At 33.4% G+C, this 26,096-nt stretch overlaps 2 protein-coding genes and 1 long non-coding RNA gene across 3 annotated transcripts; 1 reads left to right on the top strand and 2 right to left on the bottom strand.

Annotated features, from left to right (window-relative positions):
- Positions 1 to 16,032: 16,032 nt before the first annotated feature.
- On the bottom strand, positions 16,033 to 16,338 carry LOC18046457. Its single transcript, XM_006440970.2, has one exon. The coding sequence runs from the start codon at positions 16,330 to 16,332 to the stop codon at positions 16,033 to 16,035; it is 300 nt and encodes a 99-aa protein (XP_006441033.1). The 5' UTR covers positions 16,333 to 16,338.
- A 4,316-nt stretch (positions 16,339 to 20,654) lies between these two features.
- Positions 20,655 to 22,814, top strand: LOC18046456 (pentatricopeptide repeat-containing protein At1g79080, chloroplastic). The gene has a single exon (XM_006440969.2). It carries the CDS (start codon positions 20,824 to 20,826, stop codon positions 22,528 to 22,530), a length of 1,707 nt encoding a protein of 568 aa, XP_006441032.1. The 5' UTR covers positions 20,655 to 20,823; the 3' UTR covers positions 22,531 to 22,814.
- A 2,060-nt stretch (positions 22,815 to 24,874) lies between these two features.
- On the bottom strand, positions 24,875 to 25,631 carry LOC112100248. Its single transcript, XR_002906564.1, has 2 exons — positions 25,496 to 25,631; positions 24,875 to 25,247 (listed from the first exon to the last, which is right to left on the bottom strand). It is a non-coding gene; the product is annotated as an uncharacterized LOC112100248 (long non-coding RNA).
- Between the last annotated feature and the right edge of the window lie 465 nt (positions 25,632 to 26,096).

Below are 26,096 nucleotides of genomic sequence, written 5' to 3'. Positions count from 1 at the left end.
ATATTTGAGTATTTCGTTCAGTTTTAGGATATGTTTCTTAGTTAATTTAGCTTGGATGCAGATTTCACACTTATGACCTTTAACATCATTGCAATTAATCAAGCCATGCTTAGACATGTATTTCATAGATCTAAAGTTCAAATGTGCTAATCTAGCATGCCAAACATCACAAGACTCAACAATATAAACTAAGTTGATATTATTATTATTAATGCTGAGTTTGTACATTCCATCACAAGAATACCCTTTCCCAACAAATAATCCATTCTTTGAGATAATACAAGTATTACTCTCAAGCACAAATTTAAGCCAATGCTTACACATACAACTAGCAGAAATAAGATTCTTCCTAACGGAAGGTACATGAAAGACATTATACAATGTGACTTTCTTTCCAGAAGTGAAGTTGATCTCAACTACTCCTTTCCCTGCTACTATAGCTGCATTATTATTCCCCATGAGAACCATTTGTCCTTCCATTTCTTCTTTGCATGATAAGAAAATTTTCTTATCATTACAAACATGAATTGTTGCACCCGAATTGAGCCACCATTCATAGGACTTAATTTCAATCATATTGGTTTCGGTAATCATGCCAATTTTCATTTCAGAAACCATAGCACAAATCTCTTCAGATTTGTTTTCAATAACATTAGCTTTATGGGAATTCACTTCTTCCTTTTTCTTCTTGAATCTGCAATCACTTTGGCGATGGCCTTTCTTACCACAAATGAAACAATTTCCAGAAAACTTTTGTGTGCTGAACTTCTTGAATTTCTTGTCATTCTCGACTTTAAAATTCTTTGAGAATTTACTAGCTTCAACAACATTAACTTTAGTAGAATCATACTTATCCTTGGATTCGCGAGACCTAGTCTCTTCTTCAATTACCAAGTGTTTTTGCAATTCTTCTAAATTTATGTTCTCTTTACTATGAAGGAGTTTCTTTCTATAATCATTCCAACTTTGAGGCAATTTAGCAATAATAGCCCCAACTTGAAATGATTCAGAAATTTCAACTTTTAACTCTTGAAGCTTAGCAACAATCATTGGTAACTCATGTATTTGATCAAGAATGGATTTTGTGTCTACCATAATAAATTCAAAATATTTAGATACAAGGAATATGTCAGTACCTTCTTTCTCCGTTTTGTATTTGTATTCAAGAGCATTCCAAATTTCCACCGGAGAAGTCATAGAATTGTAGAGATCATATAATCTATCAGAAAGCGTATTGAGTATATGACCCCGGCACATCAATTCATCATCTTCACGACGTTTCCTTGCAGCCTTAACAACTTTGGTATCATCTTCTCTTGGTTCTGAAAATGGTTCTAATTTCGGATCAAGAACATATGCCACTTTAAGAACAATAAGGAGAAAGAACAATTTTCCCTTCCAACGAGTGAAATTAGTTCCATCAAAACGATCGAGATGGACACTAGGATTCAGAAATGATGTCAAACTCTTCTTAGCCTCCATTTGCATCAAGAATAAAACCTTAAAGATTGTTAAAGATTGTTAGAGAATAATAAGAATATGGAGGCAAAGAACAAAGAAAATTTCTTAAGATTTGAGACGTGTTTGCACACTTTCCTTTAAGGTTTTATTTGCCCTCACCAATCTTGGTTTGCTATAGAGTTTTAATGGCAAATTACCCCCAAGATATATCAAATCCTGAATACAATCTCTAGCAAATAAGATTGTATTTCCAGAACATATATGAAACTTACAAATTCTGATGATTAATCTAATTGTGTGTCTTTCTTTAATGAAGAAGATGTTTATTTGAAAGAATACAACCATTAGAAATGGTACTTCTTCGAAGACACTCTTTTGGTTTGAATTTGGATCGATTGACAATTGAAATTTTCATTCTTGCTAACTGTTTTTCCAATTGACGCCTTTCTGGAAATAAACGGTTAGCCGTTTTCTCAATGACGGTGAGCCACTTTCTCTAGAACATAAAACATGCTCTCTGGAGTTAAACGGTTAGCCGTTTTCTCAATAACGGTGAGCCATTTTATCCAGAACAGCAAACATGCTCTCTGGACTTAAACGGTTAGCCGTTTGCTCAAGAAACGGCAAACCGTTTTTGTCCAGAATATCAAACCAAAAAAAAAACTTGAAAGATGTTACAATCTCTCTTACACTTCGAGTGTATGAACCACCAGTGCCTACTAAATTCAATAAGCAACAAGAGAAAGCATCATCGATCATTGGAAGCAATTTAACCGCTTAAACATGATGCTTATAAGGCTCATGTTGGAAAATATATTTGTGGGTCTATTCCTAATTATGGTAATATGAAAAATTATTTCAATGTCATTAAGCAACGGTTTGAGACATCTAACAAGCATTAGCAAGCACTTTAATGAGCAGATAGTCATCCACAATGTTCAAAGACACCAAAGTCGTCCATGAGTACATGATGGAAATGAGGGATAGTTACCGAACTCAAGTATTTAGAAATTGACATTTCTTAGTCTTTTTTAGTTCACTTAATGCTCAATTCGCTCCCATCTGAATATGAATCTTTCAAAATCTCCTATAACACACATAAGGAAAAGTGGTCTATTAATAAACGTTTGACATTATGCATGCAAAAGAAGGGAGGGTTAGTCAGGACAAGATGAAAAGTGTCCTTACATTTAACTTATGAAAAGAAAAATGACAAGAAGAGGAAAAGAAAACGAAAGTTATTTCTTAATCAAATCAATAAACATTTTGTTAAGTGCCTTTTCTGCAAGAAAAATGGATAAACGAAAATGGGTTGTCCAAAATACAAGACTTGGCTTGAAAAGAAAGGTAATCATATCTCTCTAGTGTGTTACAAATCTAATATAATTTAAGTTTCTTAAAACCATTGGTAGATAGACTTTGGTTCTAAAATTCATGTTGCCAATACCATGAGATAATTTTTCCTCCATTAGGAGAGAGAAAAATGTCTCTTGGGGTAGGGCATGACCTTTCTGAGAAAATGTCAATCTCATCTTGATGGTTGTCGAAGCCAGCAAAAATAAATACCTACTCTAAATAAATTGTATATAGTGATTGAGCAGGGTCATGTCCACAAAGATCGGTAATTATTTAAATCCTTTTAAAATACAAAATGCAAAATGGGGGAATTGTTGACAATAATAAAAATCAAATTAAAATAACAAGAACGCAAATTAAAATTGTAATTCAAATTGGGGAAAGCTCTGGTTGAAGGAATTAACTCAGCTTGATTCGACTACTGATCATTGATTCAAATATAAATTATTACTACTTATGAATAGACCGGTTATAGCTACTGAGACCCTCTAATAGCCAATCTCTCCTTAATTAGTCGATAACGAAGGCACAACCATTAGTTATTTCCCTAATCAATAGACAACCCTAGATACAATCATAGGATTTAATCAATTGACAACCTGAAAAACCAGAGAGACCCAAATCCTAATCAACAAACGCATACGATTGTTCATTTAAATTAGATTGTTTATTCTCATAACACAACTCACTACTATGCTATTTTTCACAAACATTAAAATCTCCATACGATGAATCCTTTAATTGACAATAGATTAAGTTGATAATTAAATAGTGGCCAACTTATCTAATTAACAAACATAATCATGACAATAATTCAGACAATAAACAAATACCCAAAAAGCAATAAAACAATTAAAGCATAAGAAAGATCTCACAGTAGTGATGAATCAAAGCTTCATTAACCTTCAACCAGAATAATAGGTTTAGTTCTTCATAGAGAGAAGAGAAAAATTTAGATCTAGGGTTTCTTTCTTTTCAAAAAGTCTCCCCCTTTTCATAATAGATTCCTCCATTAAATACTCTCTCTCTCTCTCTTCTCCTCTAGAGTTCTTTTTAAAATAAAATACTAATATATGAAATATTAAATTCGTAATTACAAAAATAACCAAAAATACAAAACACGTTAAACTAAAAACTGCAGGTCCGTAGTTGACAGCACGCGCCCACGCCTTATCCACAAAGTTCTTCTGACGCTTATAATTTCTCCAAGAAAACAATCATCCTCAAACATCATCTTGTAGCTCAATTTTAGCACCAATCAATAAAATTGCACATACAAAAATAAAACACAAGTGAATCACTATTATTAAGTGCAAAACATCGATATTAAGGGAAGTAAACAATGCAAAACTAGTGTATAAATTGCACTCTAACAAATTCCCCCACACCAAGATAATGCTTGTCCTCAAGTATATAACTCAAGACTAATCCCAAATCTCCACTCAATTCTCATCTCAACTCATCCAAAAACAATCTTAAGCAAGCATACCTCAAGAATTTAAGTCGATCAACATTCGAGAGACAAGGATTTTAAAGCATAGAATCTCATAAGATAGAATAAAAACATTCAACCACTAAGGAGATCCATTCAAAATTCAAGTGCAACAAGATTTAATAGCCCTTTCATTGACTTCACTCCATGCACTCAAAGTGTTTAGGGTATCTTTTATGCACTCAAATCAAATCAAAGAATGCTATTACCATAAGCTTGCTCATATATCACATCTCAATCCACAAAACATGAATTAAATGCAAAAATCTAAGGGTCTTAAAAAGGTTGTAACGGGGTTAAATGGGTTAAATGAAAAAGAAAGGTCTATAAAAGAAAAAGAGATCAAAATGAGAATAATGAACTCATTGAATGAACCTTATGATATCAAAACGCTTATTTCTACTCAAGTCACCAAGAATGTAAACATTTTTTTCTCTTTTTTTTCTCGATTTTTTTTCTTTTTTTTTTAATCAAACAAAAGAAATGAACCTTGCACAATTTAATTCAAGCATAATGCTTGTTGATCTAATTGAGAAACTTTAATTCAAGGTAGCAAGAGCAACAAAATATACAAAATATATCCAAATAATTAGTCCAAAAATCTCCTTAAATTGAGGCTCAAAAAGAAGGAAAATGGGTAAGTAGATGGAGAGAATTAAATGGGTAATGGTTAAGGCTCAAACAAAGATAACAAATAAAGGTCTTCGGGTGGAGAAAAAGAAGAAAAATGGAAATTGGTTTGCCCTTATCATTTTAATGCATAAAATCCCATAATGCGGCTTCAACATGCATAACAAAGCAAGTTCTAGAATAAACAAACTAAGATTGATATTCACATAACAAAAATAATTAAAGCAAAGTGGTTGCTCATAGGCTCAAATCCTCACAAAGTTGGTAAATTTACCATCAAATCATGTACACTGTTCAAATGAATCAACCATCAATAGTGGTGTAGAATGAGAAGAAGGTATGAGTGATATATAAAAGAAAAGGTAAAAATGATAAGAAGCGAGAAAGATGTATGTATTAATATAAAAAGTGAAAGATAAAATGTGAGTGATGAAATAGTATGATAGAATAAAAATAGATGTAAATAATTTGAGATAGATGATAAAAGAGTAGTGATAAAGAAAAGAAAATAAAATAAAAAATAATATATGAAGCATACTAACTCTAAAATCATTTAAGGATGAGCAAAGTGAAAATAATACTTCCAGACATCAATATTGCAAATATCCCTCCCTCACACCAAGTACTTACATTGTCCCCAATGTAAGATAATCAAAGCTCACATAAAAAATTAAAGCGTAAGGATAAAAGATTAAAGGCAAAACTTTCCTAAATTGTGAGTTTTGATCCACATAACGTCTATGGGCTTGGCGAAAATGGTGGGATAAATCCCACACTCTCGAAGTATGCGGCCAAATTCTACTCCATCTTGTTCAACTTGTGCTCCATTTTCTCTAACTGAATGCTCAAATGTGGTGCAGATGTAGAAGGAATAGTTAGTGGGGCAGCAATTTCATCGTCAAACTCGTCATCAGAGGTAGCACCAATCCTAGCATAAAGCTTCTTTGGAAGTTGAGTGGGTCCTGGTTCAGTAAACTGAAATCTCCCCTCTCCCCTCCTTGAATTCGACCACACCTGTTCTTTCAAACACAGACATATCCAAAAATTCCTTTTTCCAAGCAGAATGCAAATCATTATTGTCAGGATCAAGCACACATAAGTTTATAGCTAACAGAGTAATGTATGGACCAAGAAATAAAGTCTTATACCGTTTAAGCACACTTTGAAATTAATCTGCTAACCAAAAACCTAAATTAGACCTAACATCATTTAACATGCACCAGATAAAATAAAATTCGGTTTTAGAGAAAACTCTCGAGTGATCTTTCTTTCCTAAAAAATTATATGCTAAGAACTGATGCACACATTTCAAAACAGGATCACTTAAGAAAGAACTCTTTGATTTACTCGGGTCATAGGCATTGTGATCAACAGATAAATTACTCCAAAGACCATAAGGCTTAAAATTTTTGCTAAAGTCACAAGTTGTTCCTAAATATGCATCACTAGAAGAATAATCATCAACAATGAATCTTAAAGTTAGGTTAAAATCTGTGATAGATTGTGAAAAATTTCATCCCATTAACCTAAACTTTATAACATCCAGAGTATGCAAAGTAAAACATTCGGTGTATTAAATTGAAAAGTAGCATAGAACTCCCTAATCAACTCAACATAACCCAAACAATCAACATCAACAAACTTACGCAAACCAATCTTATCTATCAAAAAATCAAAATTATCTTTAACATTCAATTTTTCAAAAGTCGGGTAATGAATATACTTAGCTGGAAGTATTTTTCGCTTGGAAATATCTTTGTACCTTTCTTTCTCTTGTTGAGTCGTGAATGTGAAGCACCCTCCGAGATTGGATTCTGCAAGTGGCAAAACACTCATGCCATTTCCATGTTTCGATCTTTGTCTTACAGCTTGGCATGAATCTGAAACTGTGTTCCATGGAACCGTAGTGGGAGCAGCAATCTTGGATTGCTTTGTGACAGGTGTCTTTTTAGATGACTTGGAAGTTGATGCTTTCCTCTTTGGCATTATTACAATAATTTCACTCACGGATTTCGATTCACGCAGCTGGAATGTAGGGCGTGGGCTAGTTGCAGACGATCACTACTCGGATGGAGCTTGTGGGTACATGGCTGCTGGTTCAGGTTGCGCTCGGATGGTTGTGCTGTGCGGGTTGGAGATGGGCATGCACGGGCTGGTTGCGGATGCGCACTGCTGGGCTGATGCAGGTTTCTTGCGCGGGCTACTGCTCAGGTTGCGCTCGGATGGTGCTCGATGGACTGGTTGTGCGTGCGGGACTGTTGGTGTGCTTGCGCGCTGGAGACGCGGGTTCAGGTTGTGGGAGTGTTGCTCGATGCTGGTTGCTTGCGGTTGCTGGTGAACGCGGCCGTTGGTTCATGCGGGACTGCTGGAAGCAAGCTGCTTGCGCGCGCAGCTGGTGCGCGATGGTCGCAGGATGCTTGCGCTGACGGGAGATGCTTGCGTGATGGACGCGAGATGCTTGTGCTGACGAGAGATGCTTGCACATCTGAAGAAGGCTGGTACTGCGAGGGATATGCTGCGCTGGTGCGCGCTGGTTGCTTGGCTGCTGGGCTGATGGGAGATGTTTGCTAGTTTACGCGGGCTGGTTTACTGCAAGCGGCTGCTGGTGTTACTGGAGAAGAAAATAAAGTTTTGTGAATTAGGGATTTTGTGAATAGTATTTTTTTTCATTTTTTATTTTTATTTATTTATTTAAATAACTAAATAAAAAACTAAAAGAAAGGAAAAAAAAACTTTTTTTCGTTTTTAAATTTTTTTTTTTAGTGATGAATCACTTGAGACACTAAAAATTTCAGAAGTACTTTTTTAATAAGCAAGTGGGCACGCCTTAAAACTATTTTACTTTAAAATCACAGAAGTACTTATTAGTTAAAACGTGGGCACGGCTTACCAAAACTTTTCTTCTGGCCAAAATAAGCAAAAACATTATTTAAACAATCTGAATCAAAATTAAAAACAAAAGATATAACAAAAATCAAAATAAATAAATCCTTTGGGTTGCCTCCCAAAAAGCGCCCTTGTTTTATGTTTTTGGTTAGACACATTCATGCATCAATCTCCATAAATGGGACTCTCGAGAGCCACATCCTCCACAATATTCACCGAAAAACCTTCGTAAAAAGGTTTTAAACGATGACCATTAACCTTAAAAACTTTGTCAGATGTCGGACTCCGAATCTCAACTGCACCATAAGGAAAAACATTAGTAACAATAAAAGGTCCAACCCAGCGAGAACGTAATTTACCAAGAAAACGTTTAAGTTTAAAATGAAAAAGAAGAACTTTTTGACCAACAAAGAACTCCTTTCTCAAAATCATTATGTCATGAAATGTCTTCGTCTTTTTCTTATAAAAAACTTCCTGCACTATAGGGTTAATAACATCCACAGAAAATACCGAATGTTCCTCACTAGGATATTTCATGGCATCATTCATATTGAATTCTATAAGCTCTCCATCAAACTCCATAGTGAGAGTCCCTTTATGTACATCCATTTTAGTCCTAGCAGTCTTAAGAAAAGGTCTTCCTAGAAAAATTGGGACAGAATTAGAGGAGTTATCCTCTTCCATATCAAGTACATAAAAATCAGTTGGAAAAACCAACTCATTAACTTGTACTAAGACATCTTCTAATACCCCATCAGGATATGCATTAGACCTATCAGCTAGTTAAATTATCACGCCAATTTCTTTTAATGGACCAACATTCAAAGATGAATAAATGGAATGAGGCATAACATTAATAGAAGCTCCTAGATCTAACATAGCATTTTCAACTCTAACACTACCAATTTTACAAGAGATAGTAAACATACCTGGATCCTTGCACTTAGGAGGTAATTTCTTTTAGAGAACTACTGAACATTCTCCCCCATGTGAACTTTTTCATCTCCTCTTAATTTTCTCTTGAAGGTGCATAGTTCCTTAAGGACTTTAGCGTATCGAGGTATTTATTTTATAGCATCTAATAAAGGAATATTTACCTCAACCTTGCGAAATATCTCAAGGATATCAGTCTTTTGTTCCTCTTTCTTGGATTTTGCAAATCGGCTTGGAAAATGAGGAGGTATCACCACAGGTAGGGGTTTCACTCTGGTGGGTTGCGCATCTTGAGATTTAGGCATCAATTCATTCTTCTCAAGCTCATCTTCTACATGTTTTTTCACTTTCTTACTAGGCTCTTGCAACTCCTTCCCACTTCTAAGGATGACAACACTAACATTTTGCTTTGGATTCACCTCAGATTGTGAAGGCAATCTCCCTGATACTTGAGACTCTAGACGACTCATTGTAGTCGCCAATTGACTCATTTGGCTCTCCAAATTTTGAATGCTTGTTGTAGTTGCCTGCTGAAATTATTGAGTGCCAGTCGCAAGTGATTTAACAATTTCTTCAAGAGATATACCTGACTTGGAGTTTGACTGTGGAGGGGCTGGTTGTCTTGGTAGGTATTGTTGTGGGAATCCTGACGGCCTAACTCCATAGCTGAAGTTGGAATGATCCTTCCATTCCGAATTGTATGTTTGTGCATAAGGATCATACCTCCTCTAAGGCATGCCTGGAAATCCTCCAACTGCATTGGCTTGTTCAACGGGTTCTTCTTCAAGTGTAGGACACATATCAGTTGAATTACCCATATTGGAACAAATGCCACAAATCTTCACCTGTTGCACATTAACTACAACAAACTTTTCCACAAGAGAAGTAAGTTTATCTAAACATTGTTCAACAGACGAAATATTTACCTCATTCATCTTCCTTGAAGTGGGATCTTGCCTGCTGCCAAATTGTTGTGCATTGGCAGCCATATTTGAGATCAACTCCCTTGCTTGAGTAGGGGTCTTATTCACCAACATGCCTCCACTAGCAGCATCTATCATACTCATATCCATCAATAACAGTCCTTCGTAAAAATATTGAATAAGAAGTTGATCAGAAATCTGATGCTGAGGACAGCTGGCACACAATTGTTTAAATCGCTCCTAATACTCATACAAAGTCTCCCCAGGAAGTTGTCTGATCCCACAAATGTCTTTTCTGATGTTGGCAGCTCTTGAAACAGGAAAGTACTTCTCAAGGAACTGCTTCTTCAAACCACTTCACGTTGTAATCGATCCAGGAGGCAAATAGTACAACCAGTCTTTAGCTAGCCCATCTAAAGAGAACGGAAAAGCATGCAACTTAATCTGCTCTTCAATCACACCTTGTGGTCTCATACTTGAACATACAACATGAAACTCCTTGAGATGTTTATGAGGATCTTCACCTGCAAAACCATGAAACTTAGGTAATAAATGAATAAGACCAGACTTTAATTCAAAATTTACCTCCAAGTCTACATATTGAATGCAGAGTGGTTGCTGATTCAAATCTGGTTCAACTAACTCTCTAAGAGTTCTTTCTACAGGTGCAGCTCTATCCATCACTTGTTCTTCTGAATCGCTAGATGATTCGACCAAATCAGGCACCGTATCTATTTCAGAAAGCAAAGGCGACGAGGATCGTTGCTTAGCTCGCTTCGTCTGCGATCTCAGCTAGCGAGCTGTCTTGTCAATTTCAGGATCAAACGAAAGTGTACCTGTACGAGAAGAACGAACCATACACCAAGTAAAACTTAAAAAGGATTAAATAAACGACACCAATCCCCGGCAACGGTGCCAAAATTTGATGGTTGTCGAAGCCAGCAAAAATAAATACCTACTCTAAATAAATTGTATATAGTGATTGAGCAGGGTCGTGTCCACAAAGATCGGTAATTATTTAAATCCTTTTAAAATACAAAATGCAAAATGGGGGAATTGTTGACAATAATAAAAATCAAATTAAAATAACAAGAACGCAAATTAAAATTGTAATTCAAATTGGGGAAAGCTCTGGTTGAAGGAATTAACTCAGCTTGATTCGACTACTGATCATTGATTCAAATATAAATTATTACTACTTATGAATAGACCGGTTATAGCTACTGAGACCCTCTAATAGCCAATCTCTCCTTAATTAGTCGATAACGAAGGCACAACCATTAGTTATTTCCCTAATCAATAGACAACCCTAGATACAATCATAGGATTTAATCAATTGACAACCTGAAAAACCAGAGAGACCCAAATCCTAATCAACAAACGCATACGATTGTTCATTTAAATTAGATTGTTTATTCTCATAACACAACTCACTACTATGCTATTTTTCACAAACATTAAAATCTCCATACGATGAATCCTTTAATTGACAATAGATTAAGTTGATAATTAAATAGTGGCCAACTTATCTAATTAACAAACATAATCATGACAATAATTCAGACAATAAACAAATACCCAAAAAGCAATAAAACAATTAAAGCATAAGAAAGATCTCACAGTAGTGATGAATCAAAGCTTCATTAACCTTCAACCAGAATAATAGGTTTAGTTCTTCATAGAGAGAAGAGAAAAATTTAGATCTAGGGTTTCTTTCTTTTCAAAAAGTCTCCCCCTTTTCATAATAGATTCCTCCATTAAATACTCTCTCTCTCTCTCTTCTCCTCTAGAGTTCTTTTTAAAATAAAATACTAATATATGAAATATTAAATTCGTAATTACAAAAATAACCAAAAATACAAAACACGTTAAACTAAAAACTGCAGGTCCGTAGTTGACAGCACGCGCCCACGCCTTATCCACAAAGTTCTTCTGACGCTTATAATTTCTCCAAGAAAACAATCATCCTCAAACATCATCTTGTAGCTCAATTTTAGCACCAATCAATAGAATTGCACATACAAAAATAAAACACAAGTGAATCACTATTATTAAGTTCAAAACATCGATATTAAGGGAAGTAAACAATGTAAAACTAGTGCATAAATTACACTCTAACACATCTACATTCTCTCACCTTTTTTAGTGTAAAGTGAGGAGGTTATTTCATTTCTAGTAGATGGCAAATGCATTTACAAATATGGCAAATGTAACTAATGTACTTATTCAGGTCATTATTCTTTAGAAACAATTTCTAAGCAACTAAAGAATTGTCTACAACATGTCTAAAGCATGGTACACTACTTGATTTAAAGATTACTCAACTGAAGAACAGTCAGGGTCCCATTGTAAATGAGGCTCCAAAAGAGCAAATGGACTTTGATAAAAGATTGAAGGCCCTAATCGAAGAATATCTCTTATGAGGTACAAGGCATTGAAAGAGTTTAGGAACAATGAGGTTTTTATTACTTTAGATAATATTTAAAGAAGGCGTTTGGTCATTAATGAGCTAAAAAATCTTAAAAGACTTATTAAAGAGGTACAAGTTGAAAATGATGAAATTTCTTTACTAACACATGAATGAGTGAAATCATAAAGAAGGAGGTTACTAATGATTTTTGTGTTCACAAGTAGCTGCTGAAATATAGTTTGTTACTGAGATTCTTTTATCTTGTGAACTAACAGAAATTCCAAATCTTGTTAACGATGCATATGCATGTTACTTTTTACAAACACTATAAAATTCATATGTGGATGAGATACACTTTGCTTATAGTTTTGCAAGACTATTGATCAAAGTTTTCCTTACATCAACATATGAGGAGATATTATATGGTATTGAAATGCTATTCAAACATATTATCAATTTGATACATGTAACCATGAGAGAGAGCACCAACATCCATCAAGGGCACTGAGCGGGGGGAGCACTAATTAGCAGAAATGTAATGTTTCTCGAAAAGAACTTTTACGAATAATTTGGACATATGTGCATTGTACTCTTTTTCCCTTTATTAGGTTTTGATCGCTCTAGGGTCATTGGTAAATTTTATCCAGGCAATTTTGAAACATGTCCAACTCAAGTTTATAATTTGTTGAATTGTATTTCTTTTGATTTGGGTTCTCCCATAGAGTTTTTCCTAAGCGAAGGTCAATTAAAATTATAGTCGAGTACAATATATCCAAGGGAGAATGTTATGAAATATGCATGTCCTCCTTCTAATAAAGTATATCTCACACAAATGGCTTTAGGAATTAAATTGCAAAATTAACTATATGACTTGTGATGTTTGTATCATACCTCTTAAAACATATTATGAGTTGTATATCATGTTAATCGACGCGTTATACATAAGATGTTAGGAAATTGAGCTTCCTCCCAAGATCAATCCAAGCAATTTATCAAGCAACAAATTAATAGAAAAAATTAAATGGAGAATACATCAATCATACAACACAAGATTTACGTGGAAAACTTTAAATCTGGAGAAAAACCACGGTCGTTGTCATAAGACAACCAGAGAAAAATATTCACTATGTGGAAAATTATTACAACCACTCTTAGAAATAATTTTCTCTCACCCAAGCCCCAAATACATAATCCCGATAAATATTCCTTAACAAAGCAAACCCATAATACCCAAATTGAGGAGCCAAATGCTCCCTCAATATAACTACATGCTTAAGAATATTTTTATCTCTCAATTCTCACCAAAATTTGGATCGCTTCTCTGGGATTTGGATACAAAAATAAGGAGGAGCACTCCTCTATTTATAGCCAAATTATGGCTTCCTTTTCTTCCTTTTTTTCTTTTTTTTCATGGGCGGCACCTACCCATTTTCCTTGTTCAATGGCTACTTGGCTAGCTACCCACCATCTTTGAATTCAAAGATGGTTGCTCAACCACCCACCATTTTGACACTTTTTTTATAATCACATTTTCAACAATCTCCACCTTGATTAAAAAAAAAAGAATTCATAACTACTGCTACAAAGCACTGTCTTCACCAACAGTCATAATTCTCAACATAGAGATTTATCATACTCTACCATAAAGAGTATACCACTTAGAATCAACCATTCTAAGATTTTTTTTTGGCACATGTCGAATATATCCGCTGAAAATTATGGTGCAATTCTCATGTTTGGTTTCCCTAAGAATTCTTCAGGCATGACATAACTTTTCCACCACACACCTTGCATTTATACCAAGCCAACACCCGCGTGCAAACTTGTGGACCCTGCTGATAATAACATGTTCTTTTTCACAGTAACTTGGAGATCTACATGCCAAAAGAACTAATCCAGTCTCTTATAAAAAGAAACTCACCATTTGCGAGAATATCAGTATCTCCTTGACTGATTATGGAGCAATTTGCCGAGCCCGCTCCACCTTATTGTCAATTTCCTTGAGGTGCCAAATTGCCACATCTTCAAATTCTTGTGCATACTAGATTAGATACACATTTGACTTGAATTTTCCACAAGCCAATAAAATCATTCTTCCATTAATTTTTTAACATCAAACTCCACCAAGTTTGAAAATCACCAGCTGCTGACATATATGCTTTACATAAACAGTACCGTATACCCCAAGTACAAACCGTTGGCTCTAATACCACTGTTAGGAAATTGAGCTTCCTCCCAAGATCACTCCAAGCAATTTATCAAGCAACAAATTAATAGAAAAAAAAAATAAATGGAGAATACACCAATCACAACACAAGATTTACATGGAAAACTCTAAATCCGGAGAAAAATCACGGCCATTGTCACAAGACAACCAGAGAAAAATATTCACTATGTGGAAAATTATTACAACCACTCTCAGAAATAATTTTCTCTCACCCAAGCCCCCAATACATAATCCCAATAAATATTCCTTAACAAAGCAAACCCATAATACCTATATTGAGGAGCCAAATGCTCCTTCAATATAACTACATCCTTAAGAATATTTTTATCTCTCAATTCTCACCAAAATTTGGATCGCTTCTCTGAAATTTGGATACAAAAAATAAGGAGGAGCACTCCTCTATTTATAGTCAAATTATGGCTTCCTTTTCTTCTTTTTTTTTTTCTTTTTTTTCATGGCGTCACCTACCCATTTTCCTTGTTCAATGGCTACTTGGCTAGCTACCAACCATCTTTGAATTCAAAGATGGTTGCTCAACCACCCACCATTTTGACACTTTTTTTTTAATCACATTTTCAACATAAGACACCATAAAATTTAAAGAATATGTTGCTAGATACACGACTGATCCATATAACCTTCACCATTTATAATCACATATACATTCAGAAATTGATTAAAAAATGACATAGAGAGCAAGTGAATTAATTCTACTAATTATTCTCTTAATTAATTACTTATTATCTAATTGTTCCTTTTAACTTCACATCATTTATATTACATGCATGAATGTCCGAATACTTCCCCATAGTAATACTTGAAATTATAAATGTTCATGTACAGATTGAATAAGTATGGAAAGCCAAAACGGCTTGTTCGTTTTGTACTTTTTAAAGAGAAAATATAGGCAAATAAATCCTGACCACTTAAGTTTGGCAAAGCATATTTATTAAAGGGAAAAATAATAGGAAAATGAAATGAATCTAATCATTTAAGCATAGGAAAAATTAAATTCAGAGAGAAACCAGTTCTACGACAATTTATCCTACGAAGACACTCGATTTTTAACCATGAAGATCCCAAAAATTATCCGTTTCACAGAATTTAATTTTAGCAACAAGTTAAATTGAAAAAAAGAAAAATCGACAAGTCTGAAACCACTCTTTAAAATTCAGATCCACATAACCAACCAATTTAAAATTCAAAAACTGTTTTATGACTTCTTCAAAATCCGAATAGTAAAACTTGCCTGAACCTTAGGGGTGGGTGTCCGCAAGTCATTTAGAATTATGTGGAGAAAATCATTCGCGTATTGGTAAATGCCTAGTATTTTTTTTTGTTGAGGTATAAACTGTACATCAACAAAAATACTATATCTGTATCTATCACTTATCAATCCGCAAATGATTTTATTCCGATGATTCTATTTTATTGTTTTGATAGTTTCTGTTTTCCATTGACTCCTAATTAACTTTTAAAAATCTTAGCATATTCATGATTAATTATATAGGCTTGACCGAATTGTAAATTATGAAAATTGAGAAATTAATAACACCAACGGTGATCGTTTAGTAGTACATATTTCAAGCAATCGTTTTTTTTTTTTTTTTATCATTATCTAACCCAAGGAACCTTCGTCAACAAGAAAGTAAAAGATGGAACATCGAAATTAAACTTCTGATAATCACTTAATACATATCAACTATAGAAAGTTCTATTTTGAATCGGTGGTAGCATTTCCTCCTGCTGCAGCATCAGGGTCGCGTCGCAACTGAGACTGATGACCAGCACCAGCAGCTTGATGAGTAGAACCATCATCAGACGGCGGCTGATGATTCTTGGGCGTCTCTGATGACAGATTATGAGCACTGGAGAAAAGATCGACAGGTTCAGAGTCAGCAATCTTGCCACCTTCAAGTGGTGTCCCATGCTTGTACCTCACCCTCACTGCTTCATCTTCAGACAGCCTTGCTTGTGCTGTTCCATACTTGATATCATCTTTGCTCTTTGCCATTTCTCCCTCTCTCTCTCTCTCTTTAATTTCTGTAAAACAAAAGTGGTGACACAACTTAAAAGTAAATTTTAACTCCCAAGTATAAGAGTGTCTTGTTGTATTATAACTCGGTGAGTCCGAGGTCGATCCACAGAGAAAAGATTTAATTAGTTTATTTTATTTTATCTAAAAATTAAAATTAAAACTTGAATATAAACAACTTAATTTAAATGAAACTATGGAATTGAACTAGTTAGGGTTATGGATCCACTCTTAGAAATAAATAAAACTTAATAAATTCTTTTTGCCAATTTGTTTTAGATTTATTACTCAAAAGATTAATTATACAAATTATTATTATTTTCCCTTTAATTTTATGATGGATTAAGTATTTATTGTGCCAAAATTTAATTTGTCTACAATAAGTCAAAATACCATTTCACCATGCCTTATATTAAGATCTTAAGAATTTATTGTGCCAAATTCATTTGTTTGTCTACAATAAATCAAATTTTCAAAATATAAAACATGTATAAAATTAAATAGAAAATAATTTAATTTATAAAATTAAACATAGAATTTGATTAAATCATATTTATTTCTTAAGAGTTTCACCTTCCCCTAACTAATATTATTTAGTTAAGCATAATTAAAATAAAAAGAAGTAGTAAAATTGAATTACTTATAATTAAAACAAATAAAAACAACTAAAATTGGAAATAAAACTAATTTTATTAATGAAAATAATTATACAAAATATTAAAAACACACCTGGAAATCAAGATTATAAGGAGATGGAGAGAATTTGAGAAGAAGAGAGTTGTAGAGAGATGATTAAAACATAAAAATGAGGCTCTATTTATAGAAAAATAAATTCATAATCCAGTGCTTTGCGGTCCATCATAGGCTTCATGCATGTGCTCCTCACAACCCTTAGATCAAGATCCAATGGCTGGTCAAACTTCAAAAGTCAACACCACACATGGCATCATTTGACTCGTCCGATTTACCCAAAGAACGGTTGAGATTTGGCGGGTTAATGGGTGGATCGGGTCGACCCGAATACAAAGATTCGGATCCTCCAACTTGCTTCACCAACCATTGCCACATGGCACAATCATGGCCATTGAATCATGAACGGTTGAGATTTAGTCAAGATTGCTAGTTATCCCATGCACTCATATCTATTGTAAGCTCATTTCATCATCCAATCAGTGCTCGGTCAATAGGAAAAGTCAACTTTTTTTACACAAGCCCAATTTTAAGCCGATCTTGACTGATCTTAAGGTTTTCGGACCTCCGGAATCTAAATTTGACCTCTGTTTATCTGTTTGGAGCCTCGAAGTACGTGAAATTAATAATTTTCCTAATAAACACATAAAAATACACAAAATTAAATATATTTAAAACATAATTCATAATTCATAATATATTACATAAACACAAATATAAATTATAACATAAGCATAAAATAACATATTATCGCTTGATAATTAAACAATTTTTAATACTAATCAAGTGGCATGTAATAAAATTGTTTCTTGGATATTGGTGGAAAGACCTCTATATGTATTTAATTTATAAACAATAAAGAGGGATATAGGTTTAAGTACACGTATCAACTATTGCACGTAAAGATTTGACAGGTGCCATTTGATGTTGCCACGCCCAGCTCTCCTGCACCTTCGAATTGGGTCTAGACAGGACTGGCTTTAGAGCCTGAGGGGCCTTAGGCGAAATTTTTTGATGAAAACTTTATTTATTTTGCAATTTCAATACTCAAAGACATATAAAAAGAATTAAAATTTATTTCATCTTTAATTTTTGAATTTCAATAATAATAAAAAAGGATCAAAAATTTTAAAAATAAAACCTAAAAAATAGTCAAGAAGATATTTTTTTTATTCCATTAAAACCGTTAAAAACAAACAGACAATAAATAAAAACAATTTTTTTTTCAAATAGAATATTTAAAATGATAGAGTACAAAATTTTGAAATGATGAATTGATGTTCAAAAACAAAAATAGACTTTATATTTTAAGAAACTAATTATTTTACATGAACCAATGAATATAATAATTTTCTTTGTAGAGAAAAGAACAAGAATTTTTTTTCAATTACTAATTCTTGAGATTATAAGGTTTTTTATAGAAATTAAAAGAAATACTAAAAATCAAAGATTCTAACATTGAATAATTAAAAAGGTAAATATTTTTTTGGAAATAATAATAATGAATCAGCTAATTGTTAATAATATTATTAATTATATTTCTTTAAAATTAAGGTTTCCAAAAATAGATTTTTTTAATCAAAAATAACTCTTAATTTCTCAAAATACGTATTAAAAATTTTATTAATTAGAGAATTATTAAGGAAATACTCAAAAAATGAGACCTTTTTAAAATATGAGGCCTTAGGCGACTGTCTTGTTCGCCTATACCTAAAGCCACCCCTGGGTCTAGATCTAGAATTCACCACTATTATGGGTTTTTATTTTTTTTCCTTTTTCTTTTTCATTCCGTCCCAGTTTAGCTGAAGTCTAAAAATAATTAAATAGAAATGTTTAAGTAATATATATATATTAGTAATGATAGATATTTAAAATTTTTTATTTAAAATGATGTGTTACTCATTAAGTGGTTACTTTACAAGATCTCAGTGAAATAATTATATTGTCTTATCAACTAATTAATAAATGTTATATCATTTGGAATAGTTTTCTGAGATAAAAAATTTAAGATATGTAGCAGTACTCTTTTTGTTAAGATCTTAACAGAAAATTTAAAAGCTAATACTTTGACACAAGTATCCCTATAAATGATGCATATATTTTTTTTCACAATCTAAAAATTTAACGAATTTATTAGTTTCTTAATTTATTTTTGTAATAAAGGATGTAACTATAACATCAACTTTCATTATAAAGTCAATATTGTTATTTTAATTTTGATTCATCACAATGAGAATAATCTAATTTATTTGATATTTTGGTTTAGTTATGTTTCCATTTGAATAATAATTTAAAGCAATTTGAAAAAAAATAACTTTGAGGATAATATAAAATACTATATTTATACATAATATAGGAGATATATGAATTGTTATGGGTATTTTTGAGATTTGAAATTAAAATTTTTAACTTAGATTTTAGACTATAGATAAAATTAAAATTTTCATTTTTTTATTCAAATAAAATTATTTGGTAATAAATAATAAGTTAAGAAACAAACAACCAAAAATAAGTAAATATTTGAAAAAATAAATTCAAACTTCAAATTAAAAAGCAAATAGAATAGTTTTATAATGAAACTGGTTGATTTTTAGTCATTCAGCTATTATAAGTGTGCCACTCGAATCTATGTCCTCACCCTTCCCTTATACAGCTCCTTGTATTTTTCTTTCAATTAACAATTACCTAATTTCGATATTTTTTCTATTAATTTATAAAAAGAGCATATATTTTTTAAATGCTTGTGAGGACTTAAAATTGTACAATTATAAAAATTTTTAAGTTTTAATAGATGTCTCATACGAATATGATTAAAGTTTTGCTTGCGTAATATATATCAATGGTGTAGATATCCTTCGAATAATTATAAGGACAAAAATTTGAACTGTATTTTAATAAAACTTGATTTAGGTGGCTTATAAATATAAATAGACTTCTTACTATGTAATACATGTTAGTCAAAAAAAAAACTATATAAGTATGTTTATTTTTAATTTAATATCAAAATTTATCAAATATGTTTAAATAAGTTAGTAGAGTTAAGACTCAACACTTGCCGCTGAATGCTAACTGAATATTTAACTTTAATTTTTTAAAGTTTCCTTACAAATTCATCTATTTCTAACCATATAAAATCAGGCTAACCACATTATCAAAGAATTTTGTTACGTAAAATAAAGTATATAAAATAATATTATTTTTACTTTTAAATATTAATTTAATAAAAAAGGAAATTGTTATAGAAAAACATTTTTAAAAAAAATTAGTTCTTATTTAATTTTTTGCGGTACACAATTATTATTATCATATATCTAATATCCAATTTCAATTTTATTTTCTTTTTTCGTTGAGATCTAATGTTGCAAGTTGCAACTTCAATTCAGGTCTTCAAGCAACACGTGTTAAACCCAGCGCCCGCCCATTCAAAAAGGCCAAATTCCAGCGCGTGTTTATCACGACGGCAATTGGATGACAAAAAGGAGAGCTGTGGACGATGTTTCTGAACTGACGATGAATGAAAGAGTAAAACATCAGTAACGTTATAAAAATAAAAATTAAAAAAAAAAAAACCCAATACCCGGCTCGTGTAATGCTTGCAAATTCACCATTGAAATCCACGTATGTCCTATTCTCCCCTTAATTTCTCTCTTGTTTTCTTTTTTCCTTTTTTTTCTTGATTTAGTTTGAAGTTTGATTCTTGATTCTTGATTCAATCAGATATCTTTTGTCAAATTATTTTTGTCTTTAGAGGTTTATGATTAGAGTTCAAATTAATAGTCTATGGCAACCCTGTTGAGTTCTGTGTCTACTCTAGCAAACCCATCTCCAGAACCTTTTAGAAAAGCTTATGGCTTCTATTCTCAGATACCAAATCTTCATTCTTTTTCACTCAATAAGGGTTTTATCCGAGTTTTGGCATCGACCCAGGTTACCATTTCTCCTAAAGATTCTGTTTACACCAAACCCAATCGGAAACCTGGAAATAATAATGACACTAGACATAGGGACCATAAGCTCAACGATGCATTTTTGCAATTGGAGAGAATGGTCTCCAAGGGACACAAGCCTGATGTAGTTCAAGCAACTAATCTGTTGTATGATTTATGCAAGGCCAATAAGATGAAAAAAGCTATTAAAGTCATGGAAATGATGGTTAGTTCAGGTATTATACCCGATGCTTCTTCGTATACTTACTTGGTTAACTGTTTGTGTAAGAAGGGGAATGTTGGTTATGCAATGCAGTTGGTGGAGAAAATGGAGGATTATGGTTACCCCACGAATACAGTTACATATAATTCACTTGTTAGAGGACTTTGCATGCTTGGTAACTTGAATCAGAGCTTGCAATTCTTGGATAGGTTGATACAGAAGGGATTAGTTCCCAATGCGTTCACTTATTCTTTCTTGCTTGAAGCTGCTTATAAGGAAAGAGGAGTGCATGAGGCAATGAAGTTGTTGGATGACATAATTGCCAAGGGTGGAAAGCCTAACTTGGTTAGTTATAATGTGTTGTTGACCGGGTTATGCAAGGAAGGTAGGACTGAGGAAGCAATTCGATTCTTTAGGGATTTGCCCTCAAAAGGGTTTGAACCAAATGTCGTGAGTTATAACATTTTGCTTAGGAGTTTGTGCATGGAAGGACGGTGGGAGGAAGCGAATGAGCTTTTGGCTGAGATGGATGGTGGGGATCGTTCCCCTACTATAGTTACTTACAATATACTAATTGGTTCCCTTGCCTATCATGGTAAAACTGATCATGCTCTCAAGGTATTGGATGAAATGGTTAAGGGTCGTTTTAGGCCCTCTGCTGCAAGTTACAATCCAATAATTGCCCGTCTTTGCAGTGAGGGAAAAGTGGATCTTGTTGTCAAGTGTCTTGACCAAATGTTTCATCGACGCTGTAAACCTAATGAGGGAACATATAATGGTCTGGCAATGCTCTGTGAGGTGGGGAAAGTGCAAGAGGCATTTGCCATAATTCAAAGCTTGGGGAATAAGCAAAATTCTTCCCCACAAGAGTTCTACAAATATGTGATTACAAGCTTGTGTCGGAAAGGAAAGACGTACCAGGCATTTCAACTTTTATATGAAATGACAACGTATGGTTTTACACCTGACTCGTATACCTATTCATCTTTGATCAGAGGTTTATGTATGGAGGGACTGATAGAGGAAGCCTTGGAGATTTTTGTGGTGATGGAAGAATATGACTATAAGCCTGATGTAGACAATTTCAATGCACTTCTACTCGGATTATGCAAATCTAGAAGAACAGACTTATCCTTGGAAGTTTTTCAGATGATGATTGAGAAAGGGCAGATGCCTAATGAAACAACATATACCATTTTAGTGGAAGGGATTGCTCATCAAGATGAGTTAGAGCTCTCAGCTGAAGTTTTGAAAGAGCTGCAACTGAGACAAGTTGTCAGTGAAAGCACGGTTGAAAGACTTGTTATGCAATATGACTTTGAGGGTATAGAAGTATAAATTTTGAGGGAGAAAGAATGAGCAGAAATCAGATAGGACAATTCATTGGTATTTTTATGCCAATGCTGCGGAAACATATATTTGACTCTTCAGATTGAGAAAGTGACATTGGATGTTGGATCCTGTAGAAAAGTGAAGCAGAATCTTTTGAAAGTCGCAATGAAATTTTCAAGGATGAGTGGAAACTAGTTGAAGCATAAGGAGGTTATGCCATGTAGTATTATTTCTCTTGCTTCAAGCTACTTATATTATTTAGTGAAATAGAATCATATTTTTGTTGCATAGCATAGTATCTTTCAGCTTACATACTCTCCATTATGTGGCACCATGATGGGTTTCGTCAACTTCTCCCATGAAAGTCATCTAATATAAAACTTTCACTTTTTGTCTACTCAACAATATACTATTATTTGGTATGCGCGGAGCCTTCTTACTGATTCTTGTTCTCCATACGATAATCAGTAGACATTGGATCCTGATTAATCTGTTATAAATATTTATATTTTGTACTTAGTTTTATTTCATTTCTCCTTGACCTGATTTCTGGAGTGTACTTTCAGTCATTAGCATTAAGCTTCTTTGGTTGCCGAGAAGACAGATTAAAAGAGCGGACACACAGATCCACGCACACATGGAATGTTAATAATAGCTGGATTTTGATGAATATGAGAAGACCCCAAACTATTATAATGTAAATAAAAGGCTGAGCACCGAGGAGAATTCTGTTATTCTTGTTCATTTATAAATGATTCACAAGATTTTGAAACAGAGTTGCTACCAATGTACAATTTATCTATACCTTGTTTATTGAAAGATAAATGGTTAACTGAGCTCATCTCAAGATATTTGCATGTACAAATCGAGCACCAGTCCTACATACTAAGCAACAGTTTGCATTTGCATCTTGTTTTCCGGCAAGATTTAGGTCTCAGTTCTAGTATCAAAATTCTTTGCCCCACTTCTGGTTATTATTATTTTTTTTTAATCGTCATCGTTAAATTCTTTTGAATGGTAATTGAATCGCGTCCCAAAATTAAACAGGATGAGGTACTTGGGTTTCTTTTCACATGTTCATTTGCAATGCAATAAAACTGCACCTCACATCCAGTCGGTTTTCCTTTCGGAGAATTATCAGGTATCCAGGAAACTGCCACACCTCAACCGTCTATCAATAACGCGGCTAAGTCGTTTTGTAAAAGAATTTAAATGCTGATCTAAATGTCCTAATCTATTAATAATCTTCCCTAAAATTCTTTTAGGGAGTAGCTTCCAACACCGTATCTACAGGTGGTAGGTCACTCCAACACTAAATTTCCAATGGTAGTATGGAACTACACCAAGAGTTGAAGATAGAAGAATGATGTCATAAAAATTTGATAATGAGACGCTGAATATATTGCAAGACAAGATAGATTCACAAATAAATGAAAAAAATAAATAAATAAATAACACCATGGATTAAATTAGGCTTTTGAAACATGAAAGTCGCAGCCTATCCCTCTTAAGTTGTTCATGCACAAAGGCAATATAAACATAACCTTCACAGTAAGAAACCTCAACTTCCATTATGGATAACTTCAATCGATACCCAGCACAAAGGGCTGCCAAGTGCCTGGCACCAATTGAACATATTCCAAATCGATTGCTCCAAACTGATCTCTAGAAAAATACCATATCCCTCTAAATTCAAAAGAGTCCTAACTCCTTGAGCAATTCTACCATTTCCTTAGGAAATGTGGATCTCAGTCCTCAGTCCCCTGGGGCAACCAAACTTTCTAAGAGTGTCATTCAATTCAGAAAACAATTCAAACAGAGAACATCCTAAAACTCCTTTTTGTAATGGCCTGACATCAACACACTTTGTATGGACAATATGCACATATAAATGCAATCCCACACAGGTTTAAACATGGGGTTGCTGAAAGGTCAACTAATTTGGCTCGGCTCAACAAGTTTGTCCACGTAGATCATGGGATAAGCATAAAACAGAACAACCAACAAGACTACTCACAATCTACAACTTTCTATATGGGCAGCTGTAAAATGCAAGTACAAACGATTAACAAAATCAACATAACTTGAACACACGTTCAAATAAGAAATTCATAAACATAAAACTAAACAACCAACAAGACTACTCACCATCTACAACTTTCTGTATGGGCAGCTGTAAAATTTAAGTACAAACAATAATTAACACAATCAACACAACTTGAACACACATTCAAGTAAGACATTCACAAAAACAAAACAATCAAAAGACTACTCACCAGCTACAACTTTCTATATGGGCAGCTGTTAAATGCAAGTGCAAGCAATTAACACAATCAACATAACTCGAACACACGATGAACTAACATTCATTCATTTGATGTTCAATATTGTTAAGAAAAGCATATTCAAGTAAAACAAGTGTATACAGCACTTAAATTCATATAAAATAACAAGATACTTGATAGTAATATTAAAGACAGCTCAAAACAATAGTCTTAGTACTGGTGGCTCCTAAACCTAAGACTAGATGCTGAAACACAAAGCTTCTCCGAAAAAACACTCCTCTATAATCTTGACAACTTCATCATGTATCACATGCTGAAAAGTTGAAAGATGATGAAGGCATTTCGGGAGAAACTGAACCCATGTTCCTGAACCTACTTAGATCTCTGTCTCATCTTTCGGCGCTTCCTCTTCAGCCTTCTCATGCGCTTCTTCTTCCACTGCAAAAAGTAAACAAAAGAGACACAATTTAATTCCCAGCAAAGAAAAAACTAGAAGATCATAAATTCATCCATTCATACAAATTATTCAGCTGATAAATAATAGATTAATAAATGGCAAATACTCCATCAAAATACAAAATCCAAGATCAAAAAATAATAATACGTGAAATTGAAAATACGATACCATGTATTGGTTAAGGAAAAAAATAGAATCATAGACCGAATTTCTGTGGAGATAGATTTACCTTAGCTCTCATCTTCGCTCACAGTCACAGTCTCTGTATTCCGCAGCCGATTACTCCAAACGAAGCAGATCCTTCGTTAACGAGAGTATCGTTGATGCAAAATCTTTGTAAGGCTTTGGCAAGTTGGCATTTATAAGCTTAGGGTTTCACAAAAGGAAAACTGGAAACCCCAATTATTCGGTGTCGTTTAATAGTTCCGGGTTGTTTTCGTCTTTTTAGATATTTTATTTTATTTTTTGACTAGTTTGCATCAATTTATTGGATTTACTATTTTATTGGCGAAAACTATTTTTAGGACTCCTAAAATCAGATCAATTGCTTTTTCTTATTTGGTCAATGAATTCGTCAATATCCTTCGGCCTTTATTTTTTATTTTATTTTTACAATCAACTTATAGATCATGGTATATAAAACACTGTTTATAGAGATATAGGAAATGATGTTCTTACAAAATGAGAACAAAACTAAGTACAAAACGGTTAGTTTTAATAAGTTTAAATTATCAAAAGCTTTTGAGTATTGCTAATTAGTTACTCACACCCCAATTTTTAGTATACGACTCTCATATAACCACTGCAAACTAATATAAGAGTATAGACGA

The sequence above is a fragment of the Citrus clementina genome, unplaced genomic scaffold, assembly GCF_000493195.1.
Source record: "Citrus clementina cultivar Clemenules unplaced genomic scaffold, Citrus_clementina_v1.0 scaffold_3, whole genome shotgun sequence".
NCBI lineage: Eukaryota > Viridiplantae > Streptophyta > Magnoliopsida > Sapindales > Rutaceae > Citrus > Citrus x clementina.
Note: the sequence above shows the minus strand (reverse complement) of the source record. Positions and strands in the feature narration are given on the sequence as shown.